Here is a 21,190-nt window from a genome sequence, read left to right as displayed (position 1 = left end):
TCTCGTTCATCTCTCACCTCCATTTCTGGGACCTTCTTCTCTTCCACCTCTCACCTTTCCCCCTTTAGGCCACCATAAATCCCTCCATTATTTCTCATTCTCTCCACCTCATCAAATTCAAGCTCTCTCTTTTCAGCTGCAAGATGCCTACTCACTATTCTAATTTTGTCCTCTTCTTACACCCACTTATTCATTATAGCTCCTCCCAATGTTCTCTCATTACTCCTCCTTTCATCACCTCTTCCTCCTCAGCTTTGGGTCTTCCACTATACTTCCTCTTAGATGCCTGAACAGTTTCACTCTTCCTGTTTGCCAGGAGCCCTGTCTCTCCTTAAAATCCATTTCTCTGAGAAATCTTTCCCATTGTGTTTTCCTCCCCACAAGTCTCTCCACCCCTTGTCTGAACTGCTGCCCTGTATCTCATCACTCCAAGACTATCAGACCTACAAGGCAAGGAACGCAACTTACTCTATTCTTTGTAAAGAACGGTGCACATGCACCATGCTAGAGAAACAATTTGTAATGATTTCACAACATTTCACTACTTAATTTCCATTGCCACTGCTAATCATTGCAGTTTCTGTTTAACTCCCTGTAACACAATGGTACAAGCATTACAAGTAGAATGCTTGTGGAGATCAGCTTACTGGGGAGGAGAGGGGAGTTCTGTCTCCATGACCAATTCCATAGTCTGTGTTGTTTTGCCAAATACAGTGGTGGTTTGCGTGATGTGGTTATCTATCCCAGAGCATATTAAGGCAGAAATCTCAACTCAGTTTACATGGGATAGGCCACCAAATAACCAGCACACTTAGACTGTAAGTTCTCTGGGATAGGGACCATCTTTTGTTTCTGTGTTTGTACAGCACTTAGAACAATGGGGTTCTGGGTCCATGATAAGGGCTCCTAGGTGCTACATTAACACAAATAATAAATAATAGGGCAAGAGCTTTTTGTAACTACTATCCCAAGAACACATCCAAAACAGCAGCTTACAGAGGAAAGGCCCTGTACCCAATTCCCAACCCCCTCAGCCATCCAGTCTACCCTTGGTTAGTGTAAATCTACAACTCATTTGGAGAAGTTAAACCCCCAAACTGCACTCTCTTCACCATCCTCTGCCTTTGTACCCCATGAAATGCCCGTTAAATTTCTTCCATTTCTGAATGGAGATGCACTGGCCAGCCCAGGAGATCAGCCTCTCCCTTCCACTGGAATCTGAATTGATAATTTTATTAAAATAAAGAAGATAGTCACATAACGGACCCTATTCCATTTTTAAATTCATCATCCAAACTTAAGAATTTCAACTATCCCCATATCGACTGGGTATGACACCTCAGGACGGGATGCAGAGATAAAGTTTCTTTACACCTTAAATGTCTGCTTCTTGGAGTAGCTAGTCCTCCCACAAGAGGAGTGACAATTCTTGATTTAGTCCTAAATCAACAGGATCTGGTCCAAGAGGTGAATATAGCTGGACTGCTTGGTATTAGTGACCATAATATAATTAAATTTAACATCCCTGTGGCAGGGAAAACACCACAGCAGCCCAACACTGTAGCATTTAATTTCAGAAAGGGGAACTATACAAAAATGAGGAGGTTAGTTAAACAGAAATTAAAAGGTACAGCGCCAAAAGTGAAATCCCCGCAAGTCACATGGAAACTTTTTAAAGACCCCATAATAGAGACTCAACTTAAATGTATACCCCAAATTAAAAAACAGAATAAAGAGAACCAAAAAGTGTCACCAGTTGCTAAACAACAAAGTAAAAAAAGCAATGAGAGGCAAAAAGGCATCCTTTAAACAGTGGAAGTTAAATCCTAGTGAGGAAAATAGAAAGGAGCATAAACTCTGTCAAATGAAGTGTAAAAATATAATTAGGACACCAAAAAAGAATTTGAAGAACAGCTAGCCAAAGACTCAAAAAGTAATAGCAAAAAAATGTTTAAGTACATCAGAAGCAGGAAGCCGGCTAAACAATCAGTGGGGCCACTGGATGATCGAGATGCTAAAAGAGCACTCAAGGACAATAAGGCCATTGCAGAGAAACTAAAGGAATTCTTTTTGCATCCGTCTTCACGGCTGAGGATGTGAGTGAGATTCCCAAACCTGAGCCAAGCTTTTTAAGTGACAAATCTGAGGAACTGTCCCAGATTGAGGTGTCATTAGAGGAGGTTTTGGAATAAAATGATAAACTAAACAGTAATAAGTAAGGCTACATTTTAGTCACGGGTATTTTTAGTAAAAGTCATGGGCAGATCATGGGCAGTAAACAAAAATTCACGGCCCGTGACCTGCCCATGACTTCTACTATATACCCCTGACTAAATCTGGGGGGAGAGCAGCCTGGGTGGGCCCGCAGATGCTGGGAGAGGGCAGCCCCGGGGGGTGGGGTGGGGGGGGGGTGCACCGTGGAAGCTGGGGGAAGGGGCGGGTGCGGCCCGGGACCCCTGCTGGTGCTGGGCGGGCAGGCAGCAGCTCGCAGCCCGGCCGGGATCCCAGCTGGTGCTGGGGGGGCGGGATTGGCAGGGCCAGCAGGTTCCCTACCTGGCTCCGCGCTCCCCGGAAGCGGCGATATCCCCCTCACTCAGCTCCTGGCAAAGGCACGGCCAGGCAGCTCTGTGCACTGCCCCTGCCCAGAGAGCTGGCTTTGCAGCTCCCATTGACCGGGAACCGTCGCCAATGGGAGCTGCGGGGGCAGTGCCTGCAAGCAGAGGCAGCGCCCAGAGCTGCCTGGCCACACCTCCACCTAGGAGCTGAGCAAGGGGGGTGCCAGGCGCACTGGCCGCTGCAGAAGTCATGGAAAGTCACGGAATCCGTGACTTCAGTGACAAACTCACAGCCTTAGTAATAAGTCACCAGGACCAGATGGCATTCACCCAAGAGTTCTGAAGGAACTCAAATGTGAAATTGCAGAACTAACAACTGTAGTCTGTAACCTATCATTTAAATCAGCTTCTGTACCAAATGACTGGAGGATAGCTAATGTGACGCCAATTTTTAAAAAGGGCTCCAGACGTGATCCCGGCAATTACAGGCCAGTAAGCCTGACTTCAGTACCGGGCAAACCAGCTGAAACTCTAGTAAAGAACAAAATTGTAAGACACACAGATGACCATAATTTGTTGGGGAAGAGTCAACAGGGTTTTGTAAAGGGAAATCATGGCTCGCCAATCTACTAGAATTCTTTGAGGGGGTCAACAAGCATGTGGACAAAGAGGATCCAGTGGATATAGTGTACTTAGATTTTCAGAAAGCCTTTCACCAGGTCCCTCGCAAAAGGCTCTTAAGCAAAGTAAGCTGTCATGGGATAAGAGGGAAGGTCCTCTCATGGATTGATAAAACTGGTTAAAAGATGGGAAACAAAGGTTAGGAATAAATGGTCAGTTTTCAGAATGGAGAGAGGTAAATAGTGGTGTCCCCCAGGGATCTGTACTGACAGACTGCAAAGAGCTACAAAAGGATCTCTCAAAACTGAGTGACTGGGCAACAAAATGGCAGATTAAATTCAATGTTGATAAATGCAAAATAATGCACATTGGAAAATATAATCTCAACTATACATATAAAATGATGGGGTCTAAATTAGCTGTTACCCCACAAGGAGATCTTGAAGTCATGGACAGTTCTCTGAAAACATCCGCTCAATGTGCAGCGGCAGTCAAAAAAAGCTAACAGAATGTGACGAACCATTAGGAAAGAGATCGATAATAAGACAAAAAATATCATAATGCCACTATATAAATTCATGGTATGCCCACACTTTGAATACTGCATACAGTTCTGGTTGCCTATCTCAAAAAAAAAAATATATATATATATATATATACACACACACACACACACACACACACACCTCTACCCCGATATAACGCGACCCGATATAACACGAATTTGGATACAACGCGGTAAAGCAGTGCTCCGGGGGGGCAGGGCTGCGCACTCCGGCGGATCAAAGTAAGTTCGATATAACGCGGTTTCACCTATAACGCAGTAAGATTTTTTGGCTCCCGAGGACAGCGTTATATTGGGGTAGAGGTGTGTATATATAAGAATTGTAAAAGGTACAGAGAAGGGCAACAAAAATGATTAGGGGTATGGAGCAGCTTCCATATGAGAGAGTTCAAAAAGACTGGGATACTGTTCAGCTTGGAAAAGAGAGGACTAAGGAGGGAATATATTAGAGATCTATAAAATCCTGAATGGTGTGGAGAAAGTGAATAGGGAAGTGTTATTTACCCCTTCACATGACACAAGAACCAGGGGTCACCTGATGAAATTAATAGGCGGCATGTTTAAAACAAACAAAAGAAATACACTGTCAACCCGTGGAACTCATTGCCAAGGGATGTCATAAAGGCCAAAACTATAACTGGGTTCAAAATACAATTACATAAGTTAATAGAGGATAGGTCCATCAATGGCTATTAACCAAGGTGGTTAAGCCTCTGACTGACAGATGCTGGGACTGGATGTCAGGGAATGGCTCACTTGATAACTGTCCTGTTCGTTTTATTCCCTCTGAAGCGCCTGGCATTGACCACAGTCAGAGGACAGTATAGTGGGCTAGATGGACCATTGGTCTGACCCAGTTTGGCTGTTCTTATGTAAGAAAAAGGTTTTATTGGCATGAGTTTAGGATGAGTGTTACCCATGAGCTGTGAAGCTCTTCATATTATCAGAATACACAAAATATTGGAAAGCCATTTGGGAGTTTATATATAAACTCCCAAATGGCTTTCCAATATTTTGTGTATTCCGATACCTGCTTTGAAGAAACACCCCAAAATAAAACTTTAATACATTAAACTTCACCCAACCCACCCTATCACTTGTGGATTCAGGGGAAAAGGCCTCTTTTGTATTTACAAGGTTTGCTTGCAGGTGATTATTTGTAGTAAATGGTTTCATCTAGAACTTCCTGTTTTCACTCACATGTTAATGTCCCTGAACAGTATCATTTTAGGCTGAAATTTTCCATGCTTGATCTTGGCCTAAAATTATTTTTTCTAGAGTAAAAAATGTAACTAGGTCTAGACTAGAATTTAAAGGTGTGTGATGTTAGACTGAGTTAGGTAGCTGGATCTAATCAAAGTTTTAGAAGGTGTAACATCACACCTTTAAATCCTCAGCTGGACAAGGTCTGTTTTTTGGGAGTTCACACCTCTACGGAAGCATAGTCCATATGTGCATTGTTGCAGCCAGTGATGGGTGCTTCTGATAGGCAGTCTGATTGTGTGGATAGGACTGAGGCAGGAGATGTGGGTTTTATTCCTGACTCTGCAACTGGAGTCACTGTGACATCTTGGGCAAGACATTTCACCTATGTGCCTCATCTGTAAAATGTGGATAATACTTGCTCTCCTTTTTAAAGCACTTTGAGATCTGTGGCTGGAAAGCAGGGCTATATGGGTTTACTAGAACGGTAGTAGTAGCAGCAGCTAGGCCGGCATACTGGTATTAAGCAGGCACCAATTTGGTGCCTGTTACCTCTGGAGTAAGACTTTTGCCCCTCCTTTTCCTCCTCTTTAAAAAAAAATATAGAAAATGAAATGCATAAAACTACCACCGGTGCAAAGTTTAGGTCTTATAGTAGGCACTGCACATAAGGAAATGCAAAAATAAAAGTTGTTCCTCCCAACCCCTGGCAACATTAACAGCTTGTGTGTAATATTTTCTATTCAGTGTTTTTTTAACATATTCTCTTTAAGAAAAACAGGAGAAGAAAATTGATTAAATGATACAGGGACTTTTTTTTGTTTGTTATTTAATTACAGTGCCTAGTCCAACGGGGTCCTGATTCCTAATTGGGCTGTCTGGAGGCTAACTCAGTACAAATAAGATATTTCATATGAACAGTGTGCCCAAGTTAATGTTGCTATGGGAATCTTAATATTTATATTTCCTGACTCTGATTCTGAGCTGTACAGCTCTACAATTGCATTAATACAGGACTAATTTTGCATTTAACTTTGTTAATTTTAATCTGTAGGTTACATCTGAATCTATCTATATAATATATTTGTATTTAATGAAAAGATGCCTTTCACTTACCCAGGTACTGTAACGTCAAGGCCCTTCATTTTCAGTTTTTATTTTGTTCAGAATTTCTCAGTGTTCATTACAAAAATTTTAAAATGTATGAAAATCAGTGCAAAAAAATAACTTCACTTTTTTGGGTAATAGTGAGGTGAATATTAGGGGATGGGAGGACAGAAAAAAAGCAACAAAAAGAAAAAAGCAAAAGTATTGAAAGTAAAAGCAGTTTAATGCTGTGGTGTATTTTAGGAACTGCCCATTAACAGTAAGTACATATATGCACATGTGGGTTTTTGCACATCTTCCATTAGTTTGCTTTACATTTATACTTAAGACTAATTTATTATTAACATAAATACACCTACATCTAATGCATTGGATTTCCTTAAAATAATCAGGAATTTCATGTACTTAAGTGGTCCAAATTTCAGGTGAATATTGGTAAAAATCAAATAGCTTTTGTAAAACCTGGGAATTTTTTGGTAAAAACTGAAAGCAAAGGGCCTTATGTTTCATGGATGACCTTCCCTGCAGAGGTGCTGTCTGGAACTCCTTTCAGATCCCATTAGCATCTCTCCCAGCTGGAAACCAAAGGCTTTTGTAACAGAAGTGATGTACAGTACTTCTTTTGGTGAAGTGTGAGAGCCTTGGTCTGGATTGGCTGTGTCTTAATGGCCACTGGACTGGCCTATTTAAAAACACCATGTAAATCTCCCATCCCAGTGCCACACTAGGTCAGGCCAAAGATCCATCTAGCCCAGTATCATGTTTTCTGACAGTGGCCAATGCCAGGTGCCCCAGAGGGAATGAACAGAACAGGTAATCATCAAGTGATCCATACCCTGTCACCCATTCCCAGCTTCTGGAAAACAGAGCCTAGGGACACCATCCCTGTCCATCCCGGCTAATAGCCATTCGGATATATCCTCATGAATTTATCTAGTTCTTTTTTGAACCCTGTTATAGTCTTGGCCTTCACAACATCCTTTGGCAAAGAGTTCCACAGGTTGACTGTGCGTTGTGTGGAAAAATACTTCCCTTTGTTTGTTTTAAACCTGCTGCCTATTAATTTCATTTGGTGACCCCTAGTTCTTGTGTTATGAGTAAACAACACTTCCTTATTTACTTTCTCCACACCAGTCATGATTTTATAGACCTCTATCATATCCTCCCCCATCGTCTCTTTTCCAAGCTGAAAAGTCCCAGTCTTATTAATCTCTCCTCATATGGCAGCCGTTCCATACCCCTGATCATTTTTGTTGCCCTTTTCCGAACCTTTTCCAATTCAAATATATCTTTTTTGAGATGGAGCGACCACATCTGCACGCAGTATTCAAGATATGGGCATACCATGGATTTATATAGAGGCAATATGATATTTTCTGTCTTATTATCTAGCCCTTTCCTAATGATTCCCAACATTTTGTTCTTTTTTTGACCACCGCTGCACACTGGATGTTTTCAGAGATCTACAATGACTTCCAAGATCTCATCTGGGAAGGCAATTTGGATTTATACAGGGCAGGGTGTAATTTGGATTTACACAGAGAAGGAGTGACACAGAGCAGGGCATAATTTAGATTTACTGAGATGGGGGGCAATATTCAGAGCAAGGAATAATTTGGATTTTATACATAGTTCCCTTGGGGGGTAATTTTTCAGTTATTTTGTAAATGCCACCAAACAGCAGCACAAAACTAATGTGCCTGCCAGTTAGTTTATGGCCCCATTTGATGGCATCCATAGTGCATGCTGGAAAATGCTTGTGTGTGTGATTGATCCATGCTGCACTCTACCCAAAATGCACCATAAGACAGAAGCGGCCTGTAAACAAAGTTGGGATGCTAGATTTTCAATCACAGTGGGACATAAGAGTCAGTGCATCTCAGCTCAGATGTTAAACTTTGACAAAATATACACTTTATTATACAAAAATATCCCATAGGCAATAGCAAAAACTACCTCAGTCATCTGAGATCCAAGCTGTCCTTGGACAAGTAACTTTAAAAAAATCCCCCCCTCCCACTAACCCAGGTTTACCCAGGAAGGGGTCAGTAGCCTGAGTTTATTAGAATGGGGTGAATTGTAGGTTCCTTTTGGGGCTGTAATTGTAATCTATATTGGGGTAAAGAAATTTGAAAGTGGATGCAACTGACATTTACTCAGGTGGATGAGTGGTAACTTTTCTGATCTATGGGCATATAATACAGGGCAACTATCTGAGAAGTCTATTTTAGGTACTTATCTGCCCCCTCCCATCACCATAGTACACCTCACAATACCCGTGTGAGGTAGGGAAGTGCTATTACCCCCATTTTACAGATGAGGTAAGTGACTCGCCCATGGTCACCCAGGGAGTCTGTGATGGAGCTGGGAACTGAACTTGGGTCTCCAAATCCTAAAATAACACCCTTTCTTTTCATGCACAGGGTAGGGGGACTCCAAGAGAGAGAAAACAGGTTTCATGCAGGGGAGGCACTGTAATCCAGTGGAGGGAAGAATTTAATTCAGGGAAATGGGGATTCCAAAACCAGAAAACAGGACTTGCACAAGTGAACATTGTTTCAGAGTGGTAGCCGTGTTAGTCTGTATCAGCAAAAACAGCAAGGAGTCCTTGTGGCACTTTAGAGACTAACAAATAATCCAAGAGGGGAGAAGGGGTGGTACATCAGGGAACATGGCATACAATCCAGGGATGGCGGCAACAGGAGTGGAAATATAGATGGGGTGGGAACATAACTGCATGTGCTGGCTAGAGAATAGGGATGTAAAGCCAGGGAAATTAATTAATTAGGGATCACAAGTGGGGTTATAGTGGCAAAGGCAGACTCAAAAGATAGTAAGGGTCCACACCAGAATAAAGGGGGATAGGGGAAGGGAGGGTTGCACATGGGTGACGGAATTCAATACAAGGAAGGAGGGCTGTAGGGTGGAGAGAATCAGCAGGAGAGTCATACTGAATAGGGGGGTCACACACAGGATACAATGAGTGGGGAAAGGTCACATATGGGGAAAAGAGTCTCTGTGGGGGAAGGGAGTCACACATGAGGGGAGGGAACCAGGGGTCTCCGGATCACACACAAAGAAAGGGCTTCTGTGGGAGACCAGATCTCTGGGGGGGTAGGGGTGCTGAGAGGAGTCTCTGTGGTGGAGGAATCTATGGAGGCGGGTATACTGAAAGGGGAGGGATCGTAGGGGCAAGGGTCTGTTGGGTCTCTCTTTAGGGGGAGGGGAAGTGTGGAGAAGGGCTCTATGGGAGCGGGGATGTCTCCCTGTTTGGGGATGGGTCTGTAGGTGCAGAAGAGGTCTCTCTCTGTGTAGGGAGGGGCAGGGTGGGAGTACTAGGGAAGAGGCATCTGTGAATGCTGGGGTTGTCTGTAGGGGGAGAAGCACTGTGGTGGATGGGGTGCTGAAGGCAGAGGGATCTATGGGTGCTGTGGAGTGTCTCCATAGGGGAAGGATCAGTATGCAGGAAGGGTCTGTGGGTGCTGAGGGACGTCTCTGTGTAGGTGGAGGGGCAGGGGGGAGAAGCAGTGTGGAGGCAGGGGTCTCTGGGGGAGGAGGAACAGTGTGAGGTGGGATATGTCTCTGTGGGGAGAGGAACAGGCTAGGGGCAGGGGTGCTGAGAGGGTGTCTGTATGGGGAGGGGCAGTGCATGGGTTGAGGGATCTGAGGGGGAGAGGCAGTGGGGGGGGAGGAGTAACGTGGGACACGGGCATTGGAGGAGGAAGGGGGTCTGTGGAGGTGGGGGCGCTGAAGGAAGAGGGGCAGTGGGGGGTTGAGGGATCTCAGGGGGAGGGGCAGTGGGGGGGAGGAATAGCGTGGGACACGGGCACTGGAGGAGGAAGGGGGTCTGTGGAGGTGAGGGCGCTGAAGGAAGAGGGGCAGTGTGGGGAGGCAGTGGGGGGAGGAGCAGCATGGGACACGGGCACTGGAGGAGGAAGGGGTCTGTGGAGGTGGGCGCTGAAGGAAGAGGGGCAGCGCGGGGGCTGAGGGGGGAGGAGGAAGGGGTCTGTGGAGGTGGGGGCGCTGAAGGAAGAGGGGCAGTGGGGGGTTGAGGGATCTCAGGGGGAGGGGCAGTGGGGGGGAGGAATAGCGTGGGACACGGGCACTGGAGGAGGAAGGGGGTCTGTGGAGGTGGGGGCGCTGAAGGAAGAGGGGCAGTGTGGGGAGGCAGTGGGGGGAGGAGCAGCATGGGACACGGGCACTGGAGGAGGAAGGGGTCTGTGGAGGTGGGCGCTGAAGGAAGAGGGGCAGCGCGGGGGCTGAGGGGGGAGGAGGAAGGGGTCTGTGGAGGTGGGGGCGCTGAAGGAAGAGGGGCAGTGGGGGGTTGAGGGATCTCAGGGGGAGGGGCAGTGGGGGGGAGGAGTAATGTGGGACACGGGCACTGGAGGAGGAAGGGGTCTGTGGAGGTGGGGGCGCTGAAGGAAGAGGGGCAGTGGGGGGTTGAGGGATCTCAGGGGGAGGGGCAGTGGGGGGGAGGAGTAACGTGGGACACGGGCACTGGAGGAGGAAGGGGTCTGTGGAGGTGGGCGCTGAAGGAAGAGGGGCAGCGCGGGGGCTGAGGGGGGAGGAGGAAGGGGTCTGTGGAGGTGGGGGCGCTGAAGGAAGAGGGGCAGTGGGGGGTTGAGGGATCTCAGGGGGAGGGGCAGTGGGGGGGAGGAGTAACGTGGGACACGGGCACTGGAGGAGGAAGGGGTCTGTGGAGGTGGGCGCTGAAGGAAGAGGGGCAGCGCGGGGGCTGAGGGGGGAGGAGGAAGGGGTCTGTGGAGGTGGGGGCGCTGAAGGAAGAGGGGCAGCGCGGGGGCTGAGGGGGGAGGAGGAAGGGGTCTGTGGAGGTGGGGGCGCTGAAGGAAGAGGGGCAGTGTGGGGAGGAGCAGCGTGGGACACGGGCACTGGAGGAGGAAGGGGTCTGTGGAGGTGGGGGCGCTGAAGGAAGAGGGGCAGTGGGGGGGGATGAGGGATCTGAGGGGGGAGACAGGGGGGAGGAGGAGGAAGGGGTCTGTGGAGGTGGGGGCGCTGAAGGAAGAGGGGCAGTGGGGGGTTGAGGGATCTCAGGGGGAGGAGCAGTGGGGGGGAGGAATAGCGTGGGACACGGGCACTGGAGGAGGAAGGGGTCTGTGGAGGTGGGCGCTGAAGGAAGAGGGGCAGCGCGGGGGCTGAGGGGGGAGGAGGAAGGGGTCTGTGGAGGTGGGGGCGCTGAAGGAAGAGGGGCAGTGGGGGGTTGAGGGATCTCAGGGGGAGGAGCAGTGGGGGGGAGGAATAGCGTGGGACACGGGCACTGGAGGAGGAAGGGGTCTGTGGAGGTGGGCGCTGAAGGAAGAGGGGCAGCGCGGGGGCTGAGGGGGGAGGAGGAAGGGGTCTGTGGAGGTGGGGGCGCTGAAGGAAGAGGGGCAGTGGGGGGTTGAGGGATCTCAGGGGGAGGGGCAGTGGGGGGGAGGAGTAACGTGGGACACGGGCACTGGAGGAGGAAGGGGTCTGTGGAGGTGGGGGCGCTGAAGGAAGAGGGGCAGTGGGGGGTTGAGGGATCTCAGGGGGAGGAGCAGTGGGGGGGAGGAATAGCGTGGGACACGGGCACTGGAGGAGGAAGGGGTCTGTGGAGGTGGGCGCTGAAGGAAGAGGGGCAGCGCGGGGGCTGAGGGGGGAGGAGGAAGGGGTCTGTGGAGGTGGGGGCGCTGAAGGAAGAGGGGCAGTGGGGGGTTGAGGGATCTCAGGGGGAGGGGCAGTGGGGGGGAGGAGTAACGTGGGACACGGGCACTGGAGGAGGAAGGGGTCTGTGGAGGTGGGGGCGCTGAAGGAAGAGGGGCAGTGGGGGGTTGAGGGATCTCAGGGGGAGGGGCAGTGGGGGGGAGGAGTAACGTGGGACACGGGCACTGGAGGAGGAAGGGGTCTGTGGAGGTGGGCGCTGAAGGAAGAGGGGCAGCGCGGGGGCTGAGGGGGGAGGAGGAAGGGGTCTGTGGAGGTGGGGGCGCTGAAGGAAGAGGGGCAGTGTGGGGAGGAGCAGCGTGGGACACGGGCACTGGAGGAGGAAGGGGTCTGTGGAGGTGGGGGCGCTGAAGGAAGAGGGGCAGTGGGGGGGGGGATGAGGGATCTGAGGGGGGAGACAGGGGGGAGGAGGAGGAAGGGGTCTGTGGAGGTGGGGGCGCTGAAGGAAGAGGGGCAGTGGGGGGTTGAGGGATCTCAGGGGGAGGAGCAGTGGGGGGGAGGAATAGCGTGGGACACGGGCACTGGAGGAGGAAGGGGTCTGTGGAGGTGGGCGCTGAAGGAAGAGGGGCAGTGGGGGGGGATGAGGGATCTGAGGGGGGAGACAGGGGGGAGGAGGAGGAAGGGGTCTGTGGAGGTGAGGGCGCTGAAGGAAGAGGGGCAGCGCGGGGTGCTGGATATTGTGCACGCTATGGGGCAGGGCCGGTGAGGGGGCAATGGGGGGCGCTGACGGGGGAGAGATCGGGGGGGAGGCTGTGCGCGAGCGCAGAGGGGGAGGGGGTGGGTCTCTCTCGCTCGCTTGCTCTCTGGACCAGAGTGTCCGATGCCGGGGGCGGCTAGGCCCGGAGCGAGGCCCGGGCTCCCCCAGGCGCTTTTCCCCGGCTCCCCGCGATGGGTGAGGGCCCCGGCTCCCCACCCTGCCCATGGAGGTGGGCCCGGCCCAGCCCGCACTCACCCGCACCGCACAGTCGCTCCCTCCGCCTGCGCCCGGCCCGGCTCCCTGTGTGAGAGGCGCGTCCAGGCAGCAGGGAGGAAGCGCGCGCTCCCGAGCCCATTCGGGCTCGCGCTTCGCTCGCCGGTTGGTCCCAAGGCGCGCGCTCCGCCCTCTCCTCCCCCCCACCGAGCGGCCGTCGCCGGGTCGCGCGCCCGTCCGAATACTGCCAGTAGCTGATTGGCGGGAGCGAGAGAAGGAAGAGTCGTTGCACATGCCCAGAGAGGTGGACAACCACGTCATCGCTCTGCGCGTGCGCCACAGCCTCTCGCAATCAGAGAGGAGGGGTAGGGTGCAGAGGAGCGGACCATTGAGCGATGGGATGTTCGGCGCGTGCTCAGGACCTACTCGGTTGCAGAAGCCACATTCGTACCCGGCCACGCTGATTGACAAACTCCCTGTCCAATCAGTGCTCATCCCCGCCTAGCATGATAAAACGTGCACTGCCAGTGGCTGATCCGGGAGATCGCCTTAAAGAACTCGCCCCTCTGGTTAAACCGATTATTGGGGGAGGGGCTTTATTTAAAGCAATTTGAAAAACAGCCGGGCGGATTGATCCCCCCAACCCAGTGAAACCATGGGCTAGCCCATCCCAGTGTCTAGGGGGTGTGACCCCCAACCCAGTGACTCCATGGTACAGTTCACCCCCAGCCTGTGCAACACCCCCCATCCCAATGATTCCATGGTACCGCCCCACCACCATCCCATTGTCAGTGGGTGTGACCCCCACCCCCATCCCAGTGACACCATGATAAAGCCCACCACCAGCCCAGCATCTAGGTTATCTCCTTGCTCCCACCTTATACTCCAAGCAGGATGCCGAACAGCTCAGGTGAGCTGTAACGGAAAATGAGGAGGAAGGAATAGCTCACTATTCTCTGCAAACACCTGCATGTTGTTAAGAGACAATGGCATGACAAGACAAAACCAGAACACCCCAGAGATCAAAAGGACTACAGCAATTTAAAAAGGAACTCTCTCTTGAGAGGGGAAGTTGTTCCAGGCAATCAGACTCTGTTTGCCAGAAGCTGCGAATGGGCGACAGGGGATGGATCACTTGGTGATTACCTGTTCTGTTCATTCCCCTTGGGGCACCTGGCATTGGCCACTGTTGGAAGACAAGCTATTGGGCTAGATGGACCTTTGGTCTGCCCCAGCATGGCTTTCTTATGAAGACTAATATGCAGGGCCCTTGCTGGGGCATATGAAGTTAGATGAGGTAATGATCGGGGGTGGGAAACTGTTAGGTAAGACAGACATGCATATAGCAGAGACAGTCCCTGCACTAAAGCAGTCATAGTTTAAATGGACAAGAGACAAAGGGAGGATCATTATTGTCTTTTTACAGAGGGTAACTGAGGCCCAGACATGCTAAATGACTTGCCTGAGGTCACACAGGTGACCTGAAGCAGAGCCAGGAATTGAATCAGATGTCCTGAGTCATAGCACAGGTAAGTCCAGCCTCCATCTCTAATGCTGGTGTTCTACCACCTGAGCTGGGTGAGCTCCAACCATCATGCAAGGGGCAGGAACAAGGAAAACACCTGATTGACTGACCTTCCACCCCACAGGCTTATGAGACACAAAATGCACCTCTTAGCCTTGGTTTGTCTTCACAGCATCATGCATATCCCAGCCACAAGGTCCTCTTGTAACAGTTGCATGGCATGTCCTGTTTTATTCCCCACCCCGCGCTGGCCCCCAAGTCCAAAGCACTTCCAGAAAGTTAAAGGGACTGGTGATCACAGGAGGGGAGATGCAGAATTTGCACCTCTGAGGGAGTAGTTCTGATGCAATCCCAGAACACATGAGGTTTTCACACCTCTGACAACTGGGATGTGCATCTGCTTAAGCAACTGGTCCTGACCTGTGACTTGTGAAGAAAGTTTTGATCCTTAGAACAAGTGAAAGCTTGAGTGTGTGTGTGTGTGTCATTAACTCAGATCACAGTGCTCTAATTAAACTGGGAAATTCAGGTCTGTCCCTTCCCCACTAATTCACTCTCTTTGATAACTGAATCATGTAGTCAGTGGAGCATTATTGCTTTGATACAGGAAGTCACTATATGGGTTTAATCAACAATGCCACCTCCTGGCTAGAGAGGTCAGGACAACCCAAATTCCTCAACCCAAAATTCACAAACTTTTCCTCTTGTGTGCTTAAAATCCCACAATCCTTTCCTCTCTCTCTCTCCTGCTATGCAGTCTCCAGCATTACATTCTTCCCCTGCCTTCTCCATTTGCAAACCTTTTTCTCCCCTCTCTTACCCTGAAGTGCCACCAACTAGCAGCAGTTCCTTGCCATGGTTTTCCCTTCCAGTGGCAAATTCCTGGCTTCATACCCAGTAAAAACCACTGTCCACTTTTATTGCAGTAGCAGCCAGTCATAGATGAGGGCCAAAGTGCTAGGTGCGGTATAAACACAGAACAAGTCTACCACTCTAAATATAAAATGAGACAACAGCTGAGTACAACTGACAGGAAGGTGGGGAAACAAGGAAATGATCACAAAGAGCAGTCACAGGATGCCAGCCATGGGTGCTGTATGCATTACAGCACAGGTGAGCTTTAAGGAGGGAGTTGAAGGAGAAATGCTCAAGATGTTTATAGGGAGCTCATTCGATGGTTAAGGGGAAGTGTGAAGTTATTTGTTGGAATATTGGAGAAATTGGTGATCCAAGCTGGCAACAACGTGGAGCAGACATCTGCATAGCACAGGAGAGGTGAAGGGCCTAGACAATGAAATTGTTGGTTCTTCTTAGCCTGGCTCCTGGGATGATCAACTGTACTGAAGTGCCCCAGCCTACTTCATATGGCCCTGTTCCAATCGGTCTAGTTTCTCTGTGGGCATCACATTGAAATTCCCCTTTCTAAGCCCCAGCAGTGCCTCCTGTGTGCGAGCCCTGCAGATCCCTCTCTCACACTGTAGGAGGTTACACAAAATTCATCCACTGTCACCAGAGACCAGTAAAATACCAGGAAATTTATTAAAATTACAAAAATATAAAACAATATTGATCCTCTTCTACAAGAGGAGGCCCACGAAGCATTGGCTGTGTAAAAGGGACAATGGGTCCAGATTTCAGGGACTGAAATCTAAGGAGGAAAAGGGAACCTAGAGAAGGATGCAGACAGTGAACCATCTACAGTTACATTTAATCCCACATTCCCTCCCTGCTTCTGTCTACAAATTAATCCGCAAGCCTCACCTGACCCACTTCGGTTTCTCCCAACTGTTTGATCTGGACAGCAGCCTCTACCCCTTCCCACACTGGTTTCAAATGATTCAGTCTGTGTGGCAGTTTCCACCCCCTTCAATTGGTAAAAGTTCTGTCCACCACGGAGACATTATAGGCCTGGTGGACTCCACCTCTTCTGCTCCAGTGCAGCCCCTACTTAAGGTCCATGAAGCGAATGTCCATGATCAGCAGGAAGTTCTTGGGCAGTGGGCGAGGTGCTGGTGATAGCACTGTGAAGACCTGGCGATCTACGTCCACCCCAGTGACGACGATGAAGCCAGCCACGCTGGTCTCGGAGATGTTCTCCTCACTGCCATCAGCAGTGCTGACGCTCAGCAGGTGGTGCACCATGTCACGGCCTGGTGTCACTGGCACAAGCTTGAGCTGGTTATCCTCCTGCGACATGCCCAGGGGCAGGCATGAGTCAGGGATGGTGGGAGCCCCCACCTTGTAGATCTTGACATCAGAGAATTTGACGTCGAAGGCGTGGGGGTAGAAGCAGCCACGGAAGCCGTAAAAGTACTCACGGATGCGGTCATCCCGGCACTCCCTCCGGAAGTCTTTGGAGCGCTCTACCACCCCACCCGATTTGGGGAGCAGCACTGTGCGCACAAAATGGGGCAGATCCCGCTTCAGCTCATTGTATAGGCGCTCCTGGTCCAGCACTACCACCACATCCACCTCAAAGGCTGAGGCAGCATGCACCAGGGCGTGGTACCCGGAGCCCTTCACCCAGCCGCACGTGTTGATGACGCAGCCACTGACTGAAGCCCGGCGGTTCACTTCGCAGCGCTGGTTAAAGACGTCAGCCAAGCGAGATGTGATCTGCAGAGAGGAAGCAGCATGGCTAATTGGAACCCAAGGAAGATGCCCGGTGACTGTACTATCTGAAGTGGCTCCACCCATGGTCTTTCCCTTTCTCAAGGTGGGGCTTATATCCTTTGCAGGCTGCCACTAGATGGTGGCCTGATCACATATAAATTGCCCTTGAGCAGCCCTAACACTGACATTTTACTCAGTGGAGGAGAAATGGAAATGCAAATCTTTCTGTCCAAGCATCTCGCTTTAGATACCTTGGCATGGCAAATTAAGCATGGCAGAGCACAGCTTCATAAGAGAGATACACTCCATCAGAAACTGTGTCTTGTCCTTTACCCATGAGGCAGGGGATACAAATAACTATATTTTGTTTAGTTACTTAGACAACTATTAAGCACCAGTGCATTTATTTGCTTCTAGAAGGCTAATCAGATTGGACATTTAACACCCTACCTATTGAATGGTCATTAAAGTAAATGATCATTTCTTCTGGACCTCTACATTTGAGGTCACAGAGGCGAGATTTGCTTATTGTCGTGCTGGAGACAGTCAGAAGGTATGATACAGAGATTCAGAAAAACAATGTAGGTTTGTGTCTACAATGAAATATAGCAAGTGACAGTTATTGCTGCTTTAGAGAGACAATATCATCACCCCTAATGAACAGGAATGTGTGAAATGCTAAACTCTGCTCTTTTAACACAGAAGTTGCCAAATAATCAAACAAACAGAATATCCTTTTTATTAACTGTTTTTTTTTTCATCTTAAGTCTTTTCAAGCTATATTTTTTAATAAAGGTTTCTCTCAATCAAGATAAGCTACCTGCAAGGACAAGTAATTAAGAAGATTCTCTGTCTTTGGACAGTATTTACATCTTGGGTTAATAAATGTCAGTGTTCATCTCAAACCATGCAAATGTTTGATTGTTGTCCCTATTCTGCAGATAAGGAAGTGACTTAAGAACGGCCTTACTGGGTCAGACCAATGGTCCATCTAGCCCAGTATCCTGTCTTCTAATAGTGGCCAGTGCCAGATGCTTCAGAAGGAATGAAAAGAACAGGGCAATTATCAAGCAATCCATCTCGTTGTCCAGTCCCAGATTCTGGCAATCAGAGGCTTAGGGACACTCTGGACATAGGATTGTGGCCCTGAACATCTTGGCTAATAGCCATTGATGGACCTAACCTCCATGAACTTATCTAATTATTTTTTGAACCCAGGTATATTTTTGGCTTTCACAATGTCCTCTGTCAAAGAGTTCCACAGGTTAACTGTGCACTGTGTGAAGAAGTACTTCCTTATTTTGTTTTAAACCTGCTGTTTATCAATTTCATTTGGTGACCCTGGGTTCTTGTGTTATATGAAAGTGTATTAACTTGCCACGGTCACACAGGAAGTCAGTGGCAGAGTTGGTCCGAGAGCCGTGACTTCCAGTCCATGATGCAAGCCTGTTTCCTTCCAAGGTAGCGCAAAACAGATTAAAGAGTACTGAAGATAAAGAGGAAGCAACAAGTCAAAAGCCCTCCTTCTCATTTCATCCAGACTAGATGATGAAAATACAGCTGAGCAGGGCCAGAGGTGATCGTGGGGTGGGGAGACAAGGGAATGTCACCCCTTTACTCCCAGTAATTCCTTTTTCTTTGGATCAGTCCCCCAACTATCTATTCATGTGAGTTCAGTCTCAGCATGGGGCAGTCTCTGCCTTTCCCCACCAACAAGTGTGCATATGTGAATTCACCTTGCTGGATTGGTCTAGCCCAGGGAGGATGGAGATGCCTGAACCATCCCCTGGTGTGAGGGGGGTGTGCACATTGGCATTCTCTTTCCAAAATACTCTGCCCGCCTACCCTTTTCTCCAGTAGGACCAGAGTACATGTACATATCAGCATCCCATCTCCAAAGGGCAATGTTCCATGTACAGCCTGCTTTACTCCTCCCTCACTCAGAACCAGATGCTTTGGTCATTAAAGGTTGCTAGGTCTCCAAAAACAACTGTGTGTGTGGGAAAGAGCCCTGGCTGCCTTGAATTTCACCCCCCAGATCTGCCACTGCTCACCTTGTTATAGAGTTTGATGTTGGTGCCTGGAGTGGTGGAGCCAAAGTGATAGACCAAGGGGGCCTGGACAGAGAAGCCCTCCTCTACATCAGCAGGCCGCTCGATATACAGTGCCCCCATGGTGCCAGGGATGGAGACCGAGCCTTGGCCCACGTCCAGCTCCACGAAGGTGGGTCGGCGCCCCAGCCGCACAGCATAGTTCAGCAGCAGCCGGCACACTGTCGACTTACCCACATCCGTAGGCCCCACCACCATGACCCGGGGCCCCCGCTCATCCTCGCGCTCTGCCTGCCGCCGCATCTGCTCCAGGGCTGTGTGGGTGTTGAGGTAGAGCAGCATGGGCGTGTCCTTCGATATGTAAGCCACTTCAGTGCGGCCGCTCAGCTGCACTGTGCAGCCATGCCACGTGAACACGGCCACCTTGGCACCAGCATCGAAAGTGAACTTCTTGTTACGGGTCAGCTCGGTGCCGAAAATCTCCGCCATGCCTGCCAGCAGCTCCAGCTGGACAGTCTGCGAGGCCTCCACCTCAAAGCGAAGCTCCGTCTCCCGCTCCAGCTCAAACTTTGCCACCTGCTTCTTCTCATCCCCGGCCTCCTCTGCCATCTCTATCCCATACAGGCCTGAAACAGACACAAGGAATGAGGTCACATCACAGGGAGTATAATGCTCTCCCATCACCCCCCCCAAATTCCACTCTACTCAATCCCACTCTCTGGTCCCCTATCTGCAGCTGGTAGAGGGCTCCGTTCCCTGCGATGCTCTACACTGTCACCCAGACCCCGGCATTATTATATACGGATGAGAGGAGGGTTCCCACTCCCCACACTGCGATGCAATTGGTTATTCTGGAACTCCACTAATTAAACGCTATTCCTCACCACGCCCAAAGAGCACCCAGGCTATCGAGCCACGGAGACGATGGCCATGGAAACGGCTGGACCAGAGAAGGGAGGTCACTGCTTCACCCCCTAGACACTGCCCCAGGCAAGACAGCTTCGGTCACGGCAGCTTCATATGGGAAAACAAACCACTGGGTGGGTGAATGGGAGTCACTACAGCGTCACTCATACCAATGGCAGCACCCCCACACCCCCCTATGGCAGCACTGCCCCCCCCCCCGCTGTGGCCAGGCTCCTCACCCGCTAGGAATGATGGGGTCCCCCCCCCGAGAATGGCGGCATCACCCCCCTCGTACCCAGGGCTCACCTTCAAGCAGTGGCGGGCAACACGTGGTCCGTCCGGGCAACCCGCTGGCGGGCGCGAGACAGGCTGTTTACACGGACCGGCCGCAGCTCTCAGGAGCCGGAGTTCGCTGCTCCCGGCCAATGGGAGCAGCGGGAGGCGGCGGCCAGCACGTCCCTGCAACCCGCGCTGCTTCCCGCAGCTCCCATTGGCTGGGACCGGCGAACCGCGGCCCCTGGGCGCTGCGGGCGGAGGATGCGGATTACCCTGGCGGGCCGCGTGTTGCCCACCACGGCCTTAAAGGCAGCAAAAGGCGTGACTGGGTGTCGCCATGACAACAGCCGGCGCTAGGGAGCGGGCCGAACCCAACCGGCCCTAGAAGAGTCACTCACCCGCCGCCGCCGCCGCTGCCTGGCGATAAACCAACCAACCAGGAGACCCAAGGCCACGCGCACATCCGGCCCCGGGGCCGGAAGTGCGGGAAGGCATAGTGCCTGACGGGAGAAATGGCCGGCCCCGGAAGTGCAGGGAGAGGGGCGTGTTGCCTGCTGGGGGATGTAGTTCTCCTGTATAGGCCGAACCCGGAAGTAGAAGGTTGGACTGGCGGATGAGCGCAGGGCCTGCCGGGAGATGTAGTTCCCAGATATAGGCCAAACTATGCTGCGGAGAATGGCCCTGATCTGGACTGGGGGTCCGGCTGCAGCCCAGTGGGCAGGTCCGTGGCAGGGCCACACGGCTGCCCAGCTGTGCAAGAGCGACATTGTATGCAAATCATGTAAGGGTTGAATTGCATATATGCAAATAACGCGCACATGGATGTAAAAACTTCAGCCCCTGGTCGACAGCCCCTGGCCTGAGCAATAATGGGGCCGGGACATGGAGCCACACAAAACTTAGCAGCAGCGAGGCTGGGGCGGTGTTGTATGAGGATGTGTATGGGGAGAGGGTTGCTGGTGGGTGGCTCAGTGGGTTCTGAGTGCATCTAAGTCAGTGCGGTGGGTGGATGAGGTATTTGGGTGCAGCCTAAGTTGGGTGGGTGCTGAAAGATCTGGGAGTGCTGAGGTAGCTGGGCAGGGGGGCAGGGGATCTCTCTCAGGGTCTGGGCTCTGGCTTGGGCCTTTCTGGCCAGGGTCTGGTTGGGATGTCTCTTTT

General features: G+C 50.7%; 2 protein-coding genes across 3 annotated transcripts in view; both read right to left on the bottom strand.

Annotated features, from left to right (window-relative positions):
• The window catches only part of ZDHHC5 (zinc finger DHHC-type palmitoyltransferase 5), a 39,553-nt gene extending 26,748 nt beyond the window's left edge, over positions 1–12,805 (bottom strand). The window contains exon 1 of the mRNA XM_065402720.1: positions 12,704–12,805. The gene's annotated coding sequence lies outside the window, so the exon portion shown is untranslated. The remainder of the gene's footprint in view (positions 1–12,703) is intronic.
• A 2,898-nt stretch (positions 12,806–15,703) lies between these two features.
• CLP1 (cleavage factor polyribonucleotide kinase subunit 1) lies at positions 15,704–20,527 on the bottom strand. 2 transcript variants are annotated; one of them, XM_065403170.1, is made up of 4 exons: positions 20,431–20,527; positions 18,854–19,476; positions 18,178–18,285; positions 15,704–16,802 (listed from the first exon to the last, which is right to left on the bottom strand). In XM_065403170.1, the coding sequence occupies exons 1-4, from the start codon at positions 20,525–20,527 to the stop codon at positions 16,131–16,133; spliced, it is 1,500 nt and encodes a 499-aa protein (XP_065259242.1). In that variant the 3' UTR covers positions 15,704–16,130. The 2 variants fall into 2 exon arrangements, with proteins under 2 accessions (XP_065259242.1, XP_065259241.1); XM_065403169.1 differs by lacking the exon at positions 18,178–18,285.
• Positions 20,528–21,190: the final 663 nt, after the last annotated feature.

Source organism: Emys orbicularis, chromosome 4 (assembly GCF_028017835.1).
Source record: "Emys orbicularis isolate rEmyOrb1 chromosome 4, rEmyOrb1.hap1, whole genome shotgun sequence".
In the NCBI taxonomy this organism is placed as follows: Eukaryota; Metazoa; Chordata; order Testudines; family Emydidae; genus Emys; species Emys orbicularis.
The sequence above is the reverse complement of the archived record's forward strand: the minus strand, read 5'-3'. Positions and strand labels throughout refer to the sequence as shown.